This window comes from Gouania willdenowi, chromosome 11 (assembly GCF_900634775.1).
Source record: "Gouania willdenowi chromosome 11, fGouWil2.1, whole genome shotgun sequence".
Lineage (NCBI taxonomy): Eukaryota > Metazoa > Chordata > Actinopteri > Blenniiformes > Gobiesocidae > Gouania > Gouania willdenowi.
Genome location: NC_041054.1, coordinates 23,243,998 through 23,263,988, shown reverse-complemented (window position 1 = coordinate 23,263,988; position 19,991 = coordinate 23,243,998). Strand labels below are relative to the sequence as shown.

Below are 19,991 nucleotides of genomic sequence, written 5' to 3'. Positions count from 1 at the left end.
ATTCCACTGTTTTGTGCAGGGAGGGAGACAGAGTGCAGTTGTCAAAGGTGAGGATGAAGTTGTGAGCAGCTGTAGTGTGAGATGGGGGGTTGATGATGATAATGTCTAAATTCTTACTGCTCTGCTTGAGGTAGTTTTCTTTTGCCTCCAAAATTTGATATCCATGAGACAGTTGGTGAGAGTACTGTGGATGGTAGTGGTGATGGCTTTGAAAGAAATGTACAGTTGGATGTCATCATCATAACAGTGGAATTGGAGGCCATGATGATGGATGATGTTACCAAGTGGGAGCATATAGAGGATGAAGAGGAGTGAACCAAGCACTGACCCCCTGCGGACACCAGTTGCACTTGTTTATGCTAATTAACTGTTGCCAGTTAGTGAGGTATGAGTGAATCCAGAAGAAAGCTTTGCCAGTGGTGAGAAGCAATGATTTCAGTCAGGTGACAAGGATGGGGTGATTGATGATGTCAAAGCCTGCTGTGAGGTCAAAGAGAATGAGGATGGTGAGGTGTCCAGAGTCAGACGAGAGGAGTAGGAGGTCATTTGTAACTTTGAGAAGGGCTTTTTCAGTGCTATGTTTTCAGCAGAAGCCAGACTGAAAGGATTTAAACAGGTTATTGGAGGTGAGGTGCGTTTTGAGTTGTGAAGCAACAGTTCATTCCAGAATTTTTGACAGGAAGGAGAGATTGGAGATGGGGTGGAAGTTAATTGAGTTGTCAGGGTTGAGTCCAGGTTATTTGATGATGGGAGAGACAGCAGCCAGTTTAAGGGTTAGTGGGACGGAACTCGAGCTGAGGGATGAGTTGATTATGTCTGTGATAAGTGGAGAGATTGCAGAGAGGGAGTTCATGATGACTTAAGATGGCATGGGGTCCAGAATGCAGGTGGAGTTTTTTACCCCAGTCAAGATGGTTGGTAATTGTGCTGGGGATAGTAGAGGAAACTGGGACAGGGGCTGCTGAACAGTAATGGGCGAGGAGACATGTGGGGAGATGGGAGGGTCACCGGAGGTGTTGAAGCTACTACCTCATAGATATATATGTTGATTATTTTTTTCACAGCAGTTACACAAAAGGTCGAAATCTCTCTTAATCAATATCCACCAAATCCTCCCTAATTTATAAGTTTTTCTGTATTTGAATGACTGTTTTGTGGTATGGGGGGATACCTGTAAAACTCCACTAGCCCTTCTAATAACCATAAGAATAATTAATAAAGCAAACTACTCAAACCACATCAATTGATGAAATAAAGCAATTTTAAAAAATAATAATAAACTACACAAATAACATATCAACTCAACACAAATTCTTACAATCTTAACATACCTTTGAATGTCAACTAATGATAAGCACAAACCATTCTCAAAAACCATTCTGTCAGGGAGTGACATTATTGAATGGATTCAATGAGAAACTAATGTGTAAAATATGGTTTTGTATTATTTAATTATTTATTGTGGTATTAGGCCTTCATTGGGTGAATTAGCTGATATTGTAAACCACTCTGGGACAACAGTGGTAATAAAAGCACGATACAAATTAAGTCAATTAACCATTTAAAATGGACGACTATCTGATCAGCTGTTCCATGATCAGGTCATTGTCAGTTCCACTGTATTTACAAGGAACTAAGAAAAGGTCTACAGTTCATTTGTGGGTGAGCAAGCCATTGTTAAAATCATTCTAAACCCTTAAATAGAGCAGAAACATGAGGTGTGCCACAAATAACTGTTTGGTCTGTGGTCAGAACAGCAATACCTAAAGGTCTAAGCATAATAGAAAGCAAGTAGCAGCATCACTTCAATCCTAACACTAGTGCAGAAAATTCAACTAATTTCATTGAAGGAGGATTAATGTTGTCCGTGTCATTATCAGCCAAAAGATTAAGCATCCTAAAATTTGGGGTCTGTGTTTAGCTGTGCTTTTTAATGCAATGCAACAACTTTTGTACAAATTATGTCAAATCCCCTTAACAACTCGTGATTTTTGGACTGGATTTAATGGATGAATGGATGTCTTTAGTAATTATTTCTCACATGAAACACTTGTAAATGAAGACCATAGTGGAGGTATCAATGAAAATAAATATTTATGGAACTGTAATGTGATTGTTGAATCTATGAAAAATGACGCGTAAAAACAAAATAAATTCCACGCTTGGGTTGTGTGCAAGTGACTAATCTTTATAGGTCAGTGAGAATCAAGCAACATGGTCTCTAAAACCTGTAAAGTCCCTCAATTTAATGCTGAGCTGTACAAATAAAATATGTGTGGCTTAAGATGTTTTCTTTTTCTAGATCTACAGGCCATCACACGCTAAAGCTCTAAATTTTAACACACTCTGTTTCACAACGTTTTTCAGCAGATAAAGTGTGGCTACCATAGTGATTCAGTAAGGGCAGTAAACATAAGAAACAGAAAAAGAGAGGTATGACGACAGTATGATAGCATAGCTGCATATCTATCAGCACTGGACTGAAATAGAAGGCTCATACTGCAGATATTATTACAGCTAATGATTAACCTCAAGTGGCCATTACACGGCTGTCATCTGTCTCACTTTTCGAAGCTGGAGAGTGGGGTGAGGCATGGGGAATTTTTGTGCGAAGGCGTCCATTGAATACAGTATGTATGCAACTATCAACACTGCTCACTCCGCTCTGGAGCTCAAACGCAACCTGTAAATATCAGTACAAGCACTAAGTTTTCTTGGTTGATTAAGCAGCGAGGTTACAGAGCATAAGCTGCTAAATAAAGGGTTCAACTGTGAAAAATCTAAAATAATGATGCGATATGTAAACTGATTTAGAAACAGATTTTTAGAAATCAGTAGGACAAGAACAATGGTGACAGATTAGGCTGAGCTTCTCTGTTGCTTATGAGGTAAAGGCAATACATTTATTTTGATGGAAACGAGGTGAAGTGACCAGATTAAGGAAAAAAGGTTTAAGAACAAGAGGTATTGCACTGAAATAAGCAACAACTTTACTACTTTTTTCTCGTTTAAAAGTTGCTTTTTTTTTTCCATTAACTCATTCAGAGCCAGCCATTTTTGTATTTCATACCCTCCTCAGTGCCAGCCGTTTTAGAGCATTTTGACTGATTTTTAAAGACCCACAGAATATTTTGTACTATGATTATCTGAAATCTGACACCAGATTCTGAAAGATTAAAGTCTTTAGTTTCATCAAAAAAAAAAAATAGTTTGTCTTGTTTCGTTCTTCCCGTAATCAGCAGTTGAATAAAGCAAGTTTTACACAAATCACCAGTTTTAGTGCAAAAAGCTGAGAAAACAGGCTTTTTCTTTAAAAAAAAAAAATGTCTGGGATTTTTAAGCAATTTTTGTTTTTTGTTTTTTTTGCTTTATTGAAAACTATAACATCTGAACATTGGTTTCCTTCTAAAAAACCAACAGCTTTTGATGGCAAAATTATTAATATTTTGCTATCTGGCTCACAGGTGAATGTTTTTCTTACTGTTATTTGTATCTGCTCCCCTCGTCAATCACACAAACATAACTTCCTCTTCCTCCCGACACGCAGAAATGACCCGTTTAGCCCGGTTAGTTGATGGTTTTATCTCACGATTGCAACATTATCAATAATCCACTCAGATCCACACATGTTCTGTGTTAGTATGTGGTGTTATGAGCTGCTGGATGCTTCACAATATCACTTAATAGCGCCATAATAGCCCTCCTTCGCTAATGGTAGCATCAGTGGCTAATCTGTCACCCAAAGGTGCTCAGCTGCCACCTTCAGGGCAGCAGTTGGTCACTACATCACATTACAGCTTAGATATTGATGAGGGACCTCCGCCAGGGTGTATTCTACTAATCTCTGTGATAAAACGTATTTGACGTAATATTACGTCAACTGAGCGTATGGATTTGAAATGACATAATATTATGTCAATGGCACTGAAAGAGTTAGAGGTCCAGTATTATGCTATTTTTCACCCATCTCCACTGGTTCTAAGAACCCAAATAACATAATATTTGAGGTTTATTTTCCCAAACTCGCCTGTTTTCCCAAATTTTACCCCTCTAAAAAGTCATTTTCAGACTGCTCCTAAAAGCAGGCTGTTTTGTGGGCCTTCAAGTAGCAGCTGCAAATCATTAACAGTCTTCCTTCTCACCTCCACTGACCACAAAAATAGTCAATTTAAAATGACAGTCCATTGTTTTGTCCAACTGTTTGGCCTCATCTATTGCAATGATCTGATTGGACAATGCCATGTATGGCAGATGGCCAGTCCACCCGACTGCAGCTGAGTTCTGAAAGCTTTTTGACATTATACTTGTCTCGCCTCAGCCTCAAACCTTTGAATGCATTTTCCGACAAATGGGGGAAACCATAGGGTTTTAAATATGAAATGTCACAACCATACTGTAGCACCTGAAAACAACTTTCAAACCACCACTGAGTTTGTTCCGGTCAAATTGTGCAACCACGCATTGGAAGAGAAAATAAAGTGTTTTATAATGTGTAAAGTACAGATGAAACATATAGCAAAGCAGCAGCCTGATCATAGTTGAAAAAGTTGTAAATGGACTGAGTTAACCTTTAACTCAGTAGAAATCGATGCAGAAAATTATCTCAGTGTTTTTCTGTGACTCATCTCAGAATAATTTTATTTAAAGAAATAATGTTCTGCTTGCATTCAAGCTGCCCATTTGGTGTTAATGTGCAAAAGCTGTATTTGTGACAGTCGAAAACTACCAAAAATAAGTCAATAACAAATGACTGCAGTTCTTTGCTACTCTTTCCTGCATTTAGACATTATGAGGCATATTTCAAGACTTGATCAATTTGGAAGTATAATAGCTTCATATAAACCAAAAGAGATAACAAATGATGTACCATACATTGTATAGCCTATAGGATTAACTTACAAATAAGAAAAACAAATGTGAAACTAAAATAAAATATATTGGACTAATGATGAAAAAACAGCAAAGTTTCAATATTACAGTGGCCATTATGAAAACACAGAAGGAAACTTGTTTTCATGATATTTTAGAGACTGTGCCCTGTAACGGTTTGTGTGTCACCACACTGAGCAAAAATTAAATGCACAGTTATATTTTTTATCAACTGCGAAATATTTCAACAGAACACAATTATTATTTTATTCTTGCCTGTTTTTCAAGCAACAAAATCCATTTACTGTGCAAAATGCATGAGTTTTCACACCTAAACCCACCAGGGGTCGTTGGCAGAGTTCACAGCTTTAACTACCAAGTGTGTCCACCATTCACATCACGTAAAACGGTACATAGAGTTAATTCAGATGGTCAATAGTTGCCCGTGGAATATTGTTGCATTCCTCCTGCAGCGCAACTCGGACCTTGCAATCATTTCATGGAACCAGAACATGTTGTCTGACTCGCTAATCCAGAACATCCCAAAGGTCTTTACGAAGATTCCCATTGCTGCCAGTCTCTCTGAATTGTATTCTCAACCAGCTGATGGTGGAATGATGCACATTTAAGTGTGTTTACATGGCCTTCACAGATATCACTAGCCTGGAATCCATCCTGATCTCCTTGTATTATTCAATGTTTAACAGATGCGATTAGTCTAGAAGTGCTCACAAGGTGTTTGAGTTCTGGGGGGCTGGGCGGGGCGGGACAAACTCGTGCAGAAAAACCAATCAAATGAAATGTGTACATGATGACAGCCCCAAATGGATCTGACAGAGGAAAATGGCATATAGTAGAGACTTACGGTTTCAAAGCCTCTTCTTGTTGTGGTTTCAACAATATATCCAGATCTTGTTTGTTTTGACACTGCTTGGTGCAGGAGGTATAACGTTCTTTCTGTATAGCTCTGAATGGCTCGGTTTCTTTCAAGCCCAGGAACTCAGCAGAAACAGCGTCATTACCATACACACTTTCTTACAAAAAGTAAGGAAGTGGGTAAGGCTTATCGCCAGGCTCGGATTAGCCAGCTTTCATCATGCTAATGGTACACTCCCTCATGACTTGTGACAACTGTGGCACTGTGACAAAAGTGCACATTTTAGGGTGGCCAAGGCTACGTTCACACTACAAGCCTTATTGCTCAATACCGATTCTCAGATCCGATTCTTTGTTTGTTCATTCACATTACCATTTAAAATGTGACCTAAATCAGACTCCAGTGTGAACGGTATTAATTGTGGCGGCCAAAATTGTAATCACGATTTAAATTTGATGTATTGTGTAGCCTTAGGTCACGCAACTTGACCAACTCAGTATTATGCTCTATGCAGCTCAGGGGTGGAATAACCAATGACTGAGCAATCTTGCAGGGAGTAATTATTCAGTACACTAATAAAACACTATTTTTGAGCATACAGTAGTCCCTCGTTTATCGCGGGGCTTCACCTTCTAAAAATAACCCACAAGAGGCGAAATCTGCAAAGTAGTCAACTTTATTTTTCACAATTATTATACATGTTTTAAGGCTGTAAAACCCCTCAAGTTCTCTCTGTAGCACTGAGCTAGGATAGCATTAGCCGCTAATCACACTGGCTTTTTTCACTGGTGGTTTATGTTTATGAGAGGAGAAAAAGGAGCACAGCTCCTCGCTTCAGCAGGCAGTGAAACTCACCGAGTTGGATGTGTCGCTGGTGGGTGAACGCAGCATTAGCCAATCAGGACGCAGAACACAATGCACGTTCATACGCTGTTAAAAAAATGCATCCAAAATTGCACTGAAAAAAAATATCTGCGAAACGCCGCCGCAAAAGGTGAACCGCGATATAGCGAGGGTCTACTGCATTTCACTCAGCATTTTTGGTTTGTGCGTTTACAGTTTTGTTCAGTATAGTTAGAAATATCCTCATCACAACAGATATAATTTGCAGAGGACAGTGACTATTCCATTAGCACAGATAGCTTAGTCCCTCAGGACCAGAGATGAAGGGTTGATACTGAGTCTTACCTGGTAGCAGGGAGTGTGCTGACTCGGGTGAAAAACACAGAGGGTTCCACATCAACGTGGACTCCTAGAGACAGCTCTTTGTAGTAGCCCTCCACCTTACCGACACCCCCAGAGTACTTAAAGTTTAGTACAGCCTCCAAAGTCTGCAAAAAAGCAAGAAGAGGGAACATGTTTAGGATAAACCCACACTCTACACTAACAGTTGATAAACTACTGAATTTCCACCTTGGATTGTAACTAACAACAACAGATATTGTCATTTATTATTGGTTTATTTCGGGTTTGATTCTGAGTGACTCCTCAAATCTGACCACCTTTAAGCTCACCAGATATACTGTATACTGAATTAGTATTGTAAACTCAGGGACTTGATGGATTTCTTCACACTGAGTTTTTAGTAAGAGATCTTATGTGCTTGAGGATAATAATGGAAAGGCAGTGAGGTGTAGGGAGGTGGTTGTGAGAAAAAATAAAGAATAAAAGACACCAAGAATCATCCAAAACTGACTATGTGGGATTTGCCACATTGATGGTAGTGGGTAGACACTGAGTTTCTAAAATGGAACTCTAATGTGAAGGAAGGTGGAGAGGCAAAGGCAGGCAGGTCTGACAGAAATAAAAAGTGGTAGAGTGGAAACACAAGCTGACTCAGGCTACATTTCTGAGACAGGGTAAAAGGGTCCCCGCTTTCCTTTGCATTCAGCGTCCATCATCACTGCACAAATTGCTGATGGAGACACTAACTGTTCCTGTCTAGAACACTTTCCATTATTATTTGATTATTTCTTTTTTCCCCCCATTGTGGTAGCTAAAAGCCACTATGCAATTTTTTCAGAGAGGTCGGACTAATGACAAAGAAATAATAGAATCATACAACGTTCACATTTATGGCAAAGTTAAACTTCACCAAACATTAAATTGGCCTTTCATTGAGCAATTATCTTTTCTTAATTAATTTCAACCCATTTCTAGTTTTAGTCTCTGACAATTTTTGAGGAATAAGAGGAAACATCCAATTTTCATCCAATTTTCAGGATCTTTAGGTATTATGAGTAATGATTATTCAGTGATGTACTGCACTATGGTGTTCTTAAGCCTCAGTTGACCCTTCCATCTACCTGTTATGGCACCTATAGTTCTCCTTTGAGAATTCAGTTTGACAGAAAACAGTTTATAATCCCTTGATACAACACATTATAACGCAATTTTACTTACATTTTACGTTTAAAATGTTTTATTTTCTGTAAAAACAAAAACACAAAACAAGAGAAAAATATACTGAATAATAAAAAAAGAAACAACAAAATACACAAAATGACACCAAAAAACACACACTAAGAGAAAAAAAAATACTTATTATTACCAGCAACACACAAAATGGCAATAAAGACACTAGATGAGAGAAAAATACACAAGATTGCGAGAAAACACACAAAAATAACAGAGAAATAACCAAAGACACCAAAAACATACACAGAGAATAATTTAAATAGGAACAACACCACAAAAATAACAAAAAACACACAAAATGATAGAAATTATCTTGATTACGACATGAACTGAATATACAAAAGTCATTCTTGGTCCCACACCAAGAGGTAGGGACAGGAAATGATAAAAAAAAAAAAAAATTATCTGTGATACAATTTATAGATAGGCTTGAGGTGTATCACTAGTACAATGCAACATTTTGAAAATACTATGACAAAAAAGTTTAAATTCTGACCTTCACGTTGAAGAGTTAAGAAGGATGTACAAATATCAGTAGAACTGCGGCCACTCCCAGAAGTAAGAACATTGAAGTTGTTAAAATGTAAAGCAGTCTCTGGATCTGCTGTTGCTACTTTTCAAAGGTTTCCACGATAATAAAGATGTTCAGTATAACTTACATCAAGTTTCAGAAGTCATAAAGTTCTGGCTGATCACTGTATCTCCTGTGTGTGTTATTCTTTCTGTTAAAAAAAAAAAAAAAAAAAGAAAAAAGGCCTTGACATGATCGTCTTAAAAAGCAGATATTGTTTTGGTGTAACGTCTGTTTACTCATTCTCTCCTCGCACCACAGCCAGCCCTTGAGCCCCCCCTACCATTCAATCTCTCCTCGCTGTCAACCCCCCTTGGAACTGCATTTCAATCACGCACGGCTAAAAATAGACGCCGTTGTAATGAGCTGCCTGAAGGAGTGTGCTGCCAGCAAACACACTCACTGACGAAGGAAAGTGACTGAGTATACACGTGTGCTAAATCAGAACCATGGGAGTGGCAATTCTAGAGTAATAATTTGATAAAAGTTTATAAAATTTCTGAAAACCACACACTGGGGGCAGAAGTTGCTTAAAATCAAACCAAAGCTTGTGCTTTTTTTGCCCTAAAATAGTGAGTTAATTGATAAAGTATTAGTATGGATCTGCCAGATTCATGAAAATGAGAATAGACCCAATTTAGATTGCATCTGCCTGATCACAATTAGAAGTGTCTTCAGTCAAGAGAGCAATTTAGTAACAGAGTAGTTCAGGTTTCTGTGGGATACATACCTGTCAAGTTTTGGATTTGAAAATAAGGGGAATTTTCTGGCGCCCACTACGAGCCGTCCCAGCTGCCCAATCAAGCTGCAGTATTTTTTATATTTTAATATAGGTGCACAAGAAACCTAAAATACCCACTTAACCACTTACTGAATACAATTATGTAATTAGAATCTGGTAGGTCGACCTTTATTAACATTGAAATGCTGTGAACATTCCTACTGGGGCTGGGCGATATGGACCAAAACTCATATCTCAATATATTTTCTCAAAATGGTGAAATATGATATAAATCTAGATAATTTTATCAAATAAAGTCTGACCAGAAAGACAATTCTGGGTTGAATTTGCTGATGCAAAATGCTACACACAGACATTTATTAACAAACAGCTGATCAATATGTGCACACAGAAATCCATCTAACTGAGCTTTACATGCATTTTGATATATAATAAGCTATTATATATATATATATATATAAATGAAATATTGTAGTTTTCTATATCGCCAAAATAGAAAACTCGATACATCTTGAATCTCGATATATCGCCCAGCCCTAATTTCTAAATTATAAAACAGCCTAAATAACAATATAAATGGGTATATGAAGCACATTTTATACACAAGTTAATATACAAGTCAACACGTTGCATATTAACTGTTCATTTCACATCGTCTTTAAGTTAGACATTAACATTTTATTTTCATTATATATTTTCTTATAATTTCTCATGCTCACTCATGTGGTTCTCTGGTATTCACTAATGACTTATTAGACACATTTATTACAGACTTTACATCCTTTAACACTTTATAAAGCAGTGTATATTTGTGGAGCTTGTGATTGGCTGATTTTTCATGCTGACTTACATGGTTACTTCCGCTGTGGTAGACGTTAAAATCTCAGTTATTAATCTAACAGAACGTGTAACTGTGTCACATCCTGCTGCTCTTTAGGAAGATAAACTCTGTCACATTTTACAACGTATTTACACAAGTTTTTTTTCGCCAGAACGTCTTCATTCATCATCTCTTTTCTGAGTTGTTTCCGGGTTTGTTGCCGCTGTCAGCACTAATCTTGTGAGAACTGTCACTCAGGCCATTTCAGGTGGAAGTTCTTGCGAGGCTAGTGATGGTGTTCAGTTTAGTAAGGCATCTTTTAATTATTATTACATTAACACACGGGATATTTACGGGAAAATAGTAATATGGGAAGATGGCGGGAAAGAGGGGTAAAATACGGGAGTTTCCCGACCAAAACGGGATACTTGACAGGTATGGTGGGATACCAGAGAAAAAGACCGGAGGGCTGTTAAGTAGCAATGTCCTTTTGGGGCCACACTGGGACGACCTCTCATGTATACATACATGGATCACATAGCCAATAGGCTTAGCACCTTAGGGTTCCACCTGGATGATCAAAAGAAAGGGGGATATAAGACTAATCATGATTACCAGTATAGGAAATGGGAGATTCTGCTGAACTGGAGTCATTTTGTGATCTGTGAGCAACAACAACAACAACAAAACATTTGTTTATTCATGTTTAGCATGAGAATTTCTACTGGTTTTCTTACTCAATTATGGCTATTTTTAACCTAATAACAATTCAACATGTCTTATTTTTAGACTAAAACAAACATGGTCCCCACACTTTTCTCACAATGATTTTTCACAACTTTTCCAAAATATTTTACCAAATTTCCGAGACGGTTCTGAACCGCTAAGATCTATTCCACCAAAAATGAGCGTGCCTTTCAAGTGTACTAGTGTAACAGAGCTCTGCAAGTGCGCCACAGTTAGCCTAACCCTAACCAATAACTTCCTGTCACAGTTTGTGAGGGTGCTGACTTCAGGTCCATTGTTGTTGTTATGAAGCCAGCGAGCGGAGGGAAAAATGAGCATGCTCGGTGTTAAAAAGAGGTGAATGGTCTATGAAAGGGTTGGAGGTTCAGCATTACACTGTTGTGTACCTTTTCTTCACGGTATAATTCCTGTATTAGCTTTGACTGCTTCCCTGCTGATAATACAGCACGTCAGCAATGGCTAGCCAAAATCCGGACAGAAAACTTCACTAAGTTGAGACACAAGAGTATGCAGCTGGCATTTATTACCCAGTAATATTGTGCTTATGCCAAACCAAAAACGAGGACCTGCGAAGATGATTTGAGCTGGCTTTGAGTCAAATAGAGTGGCTGCAGCTGCGGACGCATTTTGGAGCGCTTTGCTAACTCAGATGATCAAATTCACCATTATACCAGGTGAGTTTGCATTTTATATTCTGTATGTAGTTATAGTAACAGGTGCATGTAGTATTCAAAGTCAAAGCTGCAGTGTGTGAGTTTTGTGAGGCACTCCACGCTCCCTCCTCCCCTCCTGAATGAAACTTGCGTGCACGTGCACACTGTGGGACTGTTTATGACTGTTTTCTCCATAGAGACTAGTAAAAAATGTAGGAACTTTATCTGGTGTTATTGTAGAGTTTTCTTATGTTTCAGAGACATGAAAGCACGTATCACTCACTGCTGTGAGGACAGTAGAGGCTCAGAGTCACCGCTGCTCACACACAAGCAGCCGAGCTGGAGGAGATCAGAGCACACACACTTCGTTCACACTGCAGATATTTTTTAATAAGCTATTTATTCCGTCTGTTCCCACTCTCTCCCGGACTGCGCTGACTGAAAACGTTTCAACGAATACAATACAGAAAAAATGTGCATTCTATTTAGATTTTCTTTTGAAGCGTGACGCGCTTACAGCTAAGGTTGCTAGACAGCTTCATAAACATTCAGTGCTGCTGGCGTAGAAGAGCCATCACATACTGTACTGCCAAAAATACAAAACACTTCTTTATGTAACGTCATATGGGGCACAGTGCAGCGAGAGCTGTCAGGGACTCGGCCGCTCACATTGTGTCGTCATTGAACCGGAAGTGTGGTGCCTCACACCGTCGAATGCGGAAGTACATTTTCGTTGCCCAGTGCAACAAGATAATTGCTTTTGACACCCATGAATGTAGCATTAAATGACAACTAAGTGCTACCATGTTTAATTATAAGATTATTAGATTACAAGATGTACAACACAATGTGTTAGGGTTAAGGGACTTGCTTAACGTCCCATAATAATAGCAAAAGTTGGATTTTAAACATTTAAATAAAATAGGCTATATTTCCAAAACAATTTAATTATTCCATGACTTTTCAAGACAATTATGAACTAGCAGATAATCTACAGTACACCAAAACAACTATAAAACTTGGCTACAACATCTGTTTTACCTGTTACAATATACACTAAAGGGTGAATTCACTCAAGGTTTAGGGGTATTAAAATGTGTGCAAACGTCACTCCACACGCTTATAAGGCATACAAACCCCAGGGAATCAGGACTGTGCATCACTTTGCGCCTGCAATCCATTTAGCACATTTCCCTCTGTTTAATATGTAAAGTAGGCAAATCTCAAAAAAATGAGAGGAGGAAATGCAAATAAATCAATGCAGTGGGCAAAATGTAATTCATCAAACCTGGAACTGTTTGCGGTGATTGTTTTAGCCTCGGAAAATAGCACGACTGACAAGCAGGTGCAAACACACACACAGAGATCCAATGCAGAAAATGTTGACACAAAACACAGTGGCAATGTTAAAAAGGGTCCAGTTAACCTTTCTAGTATAAGAAAATAATTTAAATCAAACAATAGTCAATATTTAACAGCTACCGAATAAGAAAATGTGAAGTGTGCTCGAGGGAGAGAAAATTCTGCACACCCGCGGCGGTGCGTGTAGAGTCTGATGTGGCTGCGGTGGAGAGAGGATGCTGTGCACCGCTCCAGTGATGTTTTGACTGTCAAACTCTTGTGTCGTGTTGATGGAAGGAGCATCAGACCAGAATCAGCTGATCAGATGCGTAGTTTACGCAGTGATGGCACAATGTTCACATATGAGAGTGTGGTGACATAGCGCTACTCAGGACCTCAGACCTGCTTGATGCTCAGTAGATCATCTTCAAATGATGCTGATCAACTGATTGACAGATTGTGTTGCTGCATTAACTCAGATCAATGTCATCAACAGATCAATAGGATGGTTTCTGTCCAAATCTGCCTATTTTTCATGGACTGATCTGAGCAAAGTTACAGGACCTAATGGAGCAGCCACATTAAATTAGGAGGAAAAAATATTAGGTTTTAAAGTTGTTTTAAAAATAAATAAATAAATAAATAAATAAATAAATAAATAAATAAATAAATAAATGAAAATAGATCAAATGTGTTTTGTTGTCTACAATAATAAATGTTTGAACAAAGAAGTCCATCTGCCTCCAATTTAAATTCCTCAAATGTCATTGTGTGATTCTGTGCGCCTCACCTCTTCACATTGAACGAGCAAAACGCTAATTTAAATAGGGCGGTCTGCACCAGTTCTGCACGTGCGCTAATCAATGCTGTAATCTTAGTGAATTCCTCGCAGCAGGTGAGGAAACTGCGTCACCAAAGGCTATAGTTACGCAACTAGCTTACCACCCTTTATTTCAGATCTTAGTGAATCTGCCTTTAAGTGCTAAAATATCAAACAATACCAAATTGTATTGAGTCATTGGAGCAGCTCGATCCTTTTCACCAGACAAGACCAAATCACATTCCCAATATTTAGACACAATGAAATCTGTTTTGTTGTGTCCTGTTCAGTGTCGGTCAGTGGTCACTGGTGTTTATTTTATGAGTCGAGAACTAAACAAAAGTTTTAATTTAGGAATACTTTCAAGGGTAAATGTAAAGGATAATTGTGTCATTCAATCAGCACTGGACTCTTCTGCTGAACATTCATGTTGTGGCAACAGCTGTACAATGTGTTTGAACACTGTTTCCTGAAAAGTTTCTGATAAAGACGAGCTATGCATGCTCCAACATTCAGCAGCACCTCCGGGTGCTCTGGTTTTCCCCACTATTAGTTCATTTGTTTTCCACGTGAGAATGATGGAATTCCTTTTTAATGGTTTTAAACTTCTTTTCACAAATGTTTAATTTACAAATACAATAATGCAAAGTGATAATAATGGTTTTATAAGTCGTTTTGAATCACAGTTATGCTATAATTATTGGCCGTTGATCACTCATGAGGAGAAATGCTGGAGGAACTAATGAACCAAACTGTTCTCTATTTTGCCTGTAGTCTAATGACTGAGCAATAATTGTAAGATGATTCAGAGTGAGGGCGCTGTAAACTAAACAGTAGTAATCTGACAGCTGGTAGAAGTTAGAGAGAGAATGAAACTATTATGAAACAAACTATTCTATTCTGTCGATGAAAAAAGTCTTTAACTATTCTGTATGTTAAATGGTGAGCCACTGACATTTTGCTCATGTTTTATACCCATTCAATTTGTTCACAATTATCTGTAACAATTACATTTCATTAAATTAGAATACTTTGAGAAAAGCTTTTATTTTGTCTCAGAGCAGAAAATCCAAATCATACATGTAAAAAAAAATGTAAAACATACAGTATGTTGCACATCCTTCTATTAACAAACAAAGCTAAAAATGATCAAGCTCCAGTATATTAAGACCTGACTGTGCCCTATAAGCCTTTTCACACTCTGGAACTGCGCATGTGCAACCTGGGGGGTCAAAGGTTGAGAGGGATATAAAAGTAAACAAGCTCCTTCAATGTGTTGACGTGTCCAACCTAACAGCGTTTGTAATTTTATTCCAGATATCTTTAATATTTTAATAGCGTTTATATTAATATTACACAAATTTGAACTCAAGGAGGGACCAGGGATTTCCGCTGAAGCCACTTTCGGCCGATCTGAGCACTTTTAAAAACCGATGGAGCAGCTAAGCAGCAGCGTCGAAGCAAGGCAGTCCCCTTGCTTCCACACAGGTGACCCCGGTGCACAAAAACACAGACTACCTTGGTCTCCAGCGGGCGGAATTCAGACTCTACCCGGGAATGATGCAAATATCCGAGCACTTTTGTAAAACCGATGAGAGAAGCAGTATTAAAGCAACAGACCTCTGCTTCCATACTCCTTCTCCCAAGCTTTTAACTGGTGATTGTTATGTATTTATTTCTGTATTTACCTTTATTATTGTTAGTTTCTTTTTATGATTTGTGTAATTGTTTTAAGAACTGTAAAGTGTCTGTTTTTAGAAAGCGCTTATAAGTAAAATGTATAATTATTATTGATGGGACAAACAAGATTTCCGAGTGTAAATGACAGTATGAGTTTTCACTGTGAAAAGGTACATTTACGAGTTAAACCATTCACTAACCAGGTCCATGTTTATTTTTATGAAACTATTTTAATTCAAATTTGAAGTGCACAAGATGCACATTAAACAGGCCGATAAGTGAAACAGCACTGATCAGCTGATTGGTCACTGTTTAAAAAGCAGGAAAAAACTGAATTTTCAGCTCATGTGCAGCATTAGCTTTAGCAGCTAACTGGGCATTTCTGCCTTGGAGACCGATACCACGTTTCCGCAAAAAATCTTTCAAGGAATCAACGCTCTAACAGTAAAAATAATCTAAATCTCTGTCAGACTCGTTGTCAGCCAAGCCGAGTTTATCCCTCATTGAACTCACGAACAAGAACTGAAGGAGAGCGAGATTTCCGCGTGTGAAAGGCTTATTGTGCCAGCAGATCTCTTTGGTCCCAGGCTGCTGCTTTACTGGATGTACCCACAGTAACAAAAATTAGAGTGGAAGGCAGAGCTTTCAGCTATCAGGCTCCTCACTTATCAAACCAGCTGGTATACTCTCTGGTTTAAAAGCTAAAATCAAGACTATATGTATACTATTTTATTTAACTTGTTTTTTAGTTTTAGATCGTCTTAAATGTTGTGCCGTTTGAATCAAGTGTCTGAAAAGAACCTAATTTCCGGTCCTCTGTACATATCAGGGTTGGGGTCAATTTAATTTTTTGGTTACAATTATGTTTTCAATTACCCATGTTCAATTACAATTACAGTGACCAGCATTTTTTCCAAATACAAATTAAATTGCAATTATTTTTCATCCTCCGAAAGTCAATTACAATTACATTCTTAATTACTAAAGTTCAATTACAAGTAATCACAATTACTGAGCCTTTAATAAATAACCTAGTAAAAGTTAACCTTCCTCTTGTGTTAGCTTTCTGTTAGCATCTCTTATAATAACAAGTCTTAAATCAGCTGTAAAATACACTAAAAACAAATCATCTAATTAATGTTCCTATGTATTGATTACCTTGTTAGGCTTCCTAATCAATGAAAATGTTGGTTTTAATATTTTTGGTGTGGGCGTCTGAGGCTCTTTTGTGTCAGTATACCCCTAAAATGTGGGAAAACTTGATATGAAATTGTGAACTACATGTGTAAAACTGTACATAGAACTGTAACATGGTTTCCCAGTTTTGCATTGAAATATAATTGACAATTTTTATAGAATTTTCATGGCAAATACAATTATAAAGTCAATTATCTGAACAATTTATTTACAATTGAGACGGCGACATGTTTTTTAAAGTACAATTGCACCATAAATGTAATTAATTATCAATCACGCAATTACAATTATAATTGACCCCAGCCCTGGTATGTACCGGTACTATACATGCAGTAGGATTGCCAATAAACTTCTGACACTTTTGATCAGGGCTGGTTAAAGTAATACTGATCCTTTTCCGATGTTGAGATGCTTTAAGTCAAGCTGCTGGGGACCCTTTTCAAGTACACCGAGTTGCTTTGTCCTTACTTCACATTCTTTAAATTTAAATGTTTTAATCATGTTTCTCTCTCTACAGTCTGTTTTGTCCCTGTTTCAATCCTTTTCTCTCTGGCAAACCTGTCATTGGAGCTGCCATCTCTGAGCCTGGTTCTGCAGGATGTTTCTTACACTGTGGTTAAAACACAGGGATCATCACAATCCATCAAAATCAGAGCTAAGAATATCCTCAATCTGTATTCCTATCGTTTCAAAATACTGATGTGGAACTGTAGAAAAAACATTTTAAAAAAAGTAGAGGTGGGCGCAGCTTTGTTCTGGAAAGTAAGCGTGAGCTAAAAATCACCAAACCACTTCATAGTTGTTAATGTGCAAAAATAAGAGATTTAAAAGCAATCATTACACATTTTAACAGCATGAAGCCATTTTTTTCAACATTGCTTCAACATAATACAATATTAAAATCAATGAAGAGATTTCTAATCGACATCAGAGGTGCGAGGGAGAAGACTGCATGATTAAGGGAGCAGCAACTTATTGCTATATGAAATATGATGCCCTTTAAAATAAAAAAGAAAGATGAAGAAACAGCGGAGAAGTGGCTTTAGTGACAGCAGACAGAGCGAATATATAGTAGAAAGAATCACAAGTTTATTTAACACTGACCTGTTGGTTTAGGCCTCAGCAAAGCGTGTTGAAAGCTTAGTTTTAGCGTCTCAACGTCTTAGTTTTATGAAGCTGCCTTAAAAACTAACCCTGGGGTCATAGATGCTTCCAAAACCCTGAGAAAACCCCTTAAACAAGAGGAAACGTCTAGAACAAGATCGCATACTGAATGTAAGCTTTATGCTATGTATACTTTTGGGTACACTTTAGTATATTCTTTAAATAAAGAACTAGAGATAAAAACAACATTACCATGAGTAAATTTGCAGATGAACATATTTTATAATCCTCCTCCTGTGGTGTCACATAGCTGACACATAAAATGCAAGACTGCTTTTGTATTATATCTTTTAGCTAACCATGGCTCAGGCTATAACTACGAGTACTATTACATTGTTGGAATACATAACCTTGTTGAGAAACTCATTCTAAGCACAAGAGCATCTGTGTTAATCTCATTAGCAGGCAGCATAGTACTGGTAAATCCATCATTTCTCTTTCTACAGCCTGAAAACTTAGCTCATTAGCCTGTCTGTGGTCTAGTAATACATCATGACTTGAGTTGTTGCTGTTTTCCAAAGGTATGAAGAATAATAACAGCAGCATAATGGTAATACTGTATGTATGCCTCCATATAAATATAGTTGCAGGCCTATTTTTTCTATATACTGTATATTAATTCACTGCACGTACAGCTATCATACACAACTACACTTGATTACGTCTGCTTTAACAGATGATCACACCATCTAATATGGGCTTTCCTCATATCCAGCAAAATTAGGTATAGTTAAACTACTAAATATTCTAAGGTATCATTGTTATTTACATTAAAGCCATTGGTTGTTTTTTTAATCCCAGTTAAAAAACTGTAAAGTGGGTATATGCTGAATTGAACAACTAATGTATGCATGCATGCATGTATATTATGTGGTAACATTTACAGTAGAGTGTGGATGCACGAGGCCACACCAAATTAAACCAATGCTAATTTTTCAGCACAACAGCACGACCTCAAGTGTGATATTGCTTTTATACAACAGTTTTACAAGCGCATTTCATTAGTCAACAGTATTAAGCGAAAAGAGATTATGATTTGTTTATTTAATCATTTATTTGGTTACACCAAAACAAATAGATCCACAACTGTAAGGGAGACATGGCTGTTGCCAGGCAACACAAACCAGTTGACTAATGGTTATTATGCAACAGTTATGTCCAACCAAGTGATTTGATTAGACGACAGACATTGCAAGAGTGCTGATATAGAGCATAGACTGTAAGAGCGCTCCCCCTGCTGACTGGCTACAGTATAGGTCATAAACCCCGCCTCCTCAATGATAACGGATGGGATTTTGGTCAAACTGTAAAGTTAAAATACTCGTCACATAATTTTTTCCCAAACCTAAACTCTGGTGTGATCATTAGTTATTATCACCCTACATTGTGTTCAATGGCTCATTTTTCTGTGAAGTTTGTTTCAAATAAGTTATTTGAGGTTGAAATACATGATTTGACTTCATATGTTACAATGATTGACAGCCGCGGGTCTTGCGTAGCTCTCTTTGTGAATAGCATAAGCAGTTACGTCGTGAAGGAAAGTCGAGACACCATTAAACTTTTCCATTCAGTGTTTTTGTCTTTTTTGAGCTACTAACACTAGTACTAACTTTTATGATCTGATCATCTGAATAAGACATTGGTAGAATTTCCAGTAAGAAAGATACTCAAGTTCATGGCCTAGCTGTGCTGCGCAAGCCATCAGGAGAGTACGATAAATGGGCGGGGCGTGTTACCAGGGCTCATCCCACCGGACCCTACTGCGCAGACTCTGGCTCCAAATGACGTCAAATTTGCAAGATGGAAGCATCCCTAAGCGCTGTTTTTTTGCTTCAAGAACGTTCAGTGAGAACAGCGACAGTGCACACCAACTGATATAGAGCAACAACAGCACTGGGACTTCTTACCCGGGGTTTCCACTGGATACGTCTCCGCTGTGCCACGGCACCGATCTGGTATTTCACCGCTGTCCGCCATCCGGTAATTCACACCGGTTGCGTTTTGAGTGCGCCGCGATGCGCTCCGGTTGAACGAGTGTGACATCACGAGACAGATCAGTTCTCACGATATTTATATAATCGCGCGAGAATGC

At 38.0% G+C, this 19,991-nt stretch overlaps 1 protein-coding gene across 2 annotated transcripts in view; it reads right to left on the bottom strand.

Moving 5' to 3' along the window:
* trappc9 (trafficking protein particle complex subunit 9) overlaps positions 1-19,991 on the bottom strand; it is a 312,616-nt gene that overhangs the window by 167,423 nt on the left and 125,202 nt on the right. For both annotated transcript variants that reach the window (XM_028461358.1, XM_028461359.1), the window contains one exon: positions 6,935-7,077. In XM_028461358.1, the coding sequence (XP_028317159.1) occupies positions 6,935-7,077 (143 nt within the window). The remainder of the gene's footprint in view (positions 1-6,934; positions 7,078-19,991) is intronic.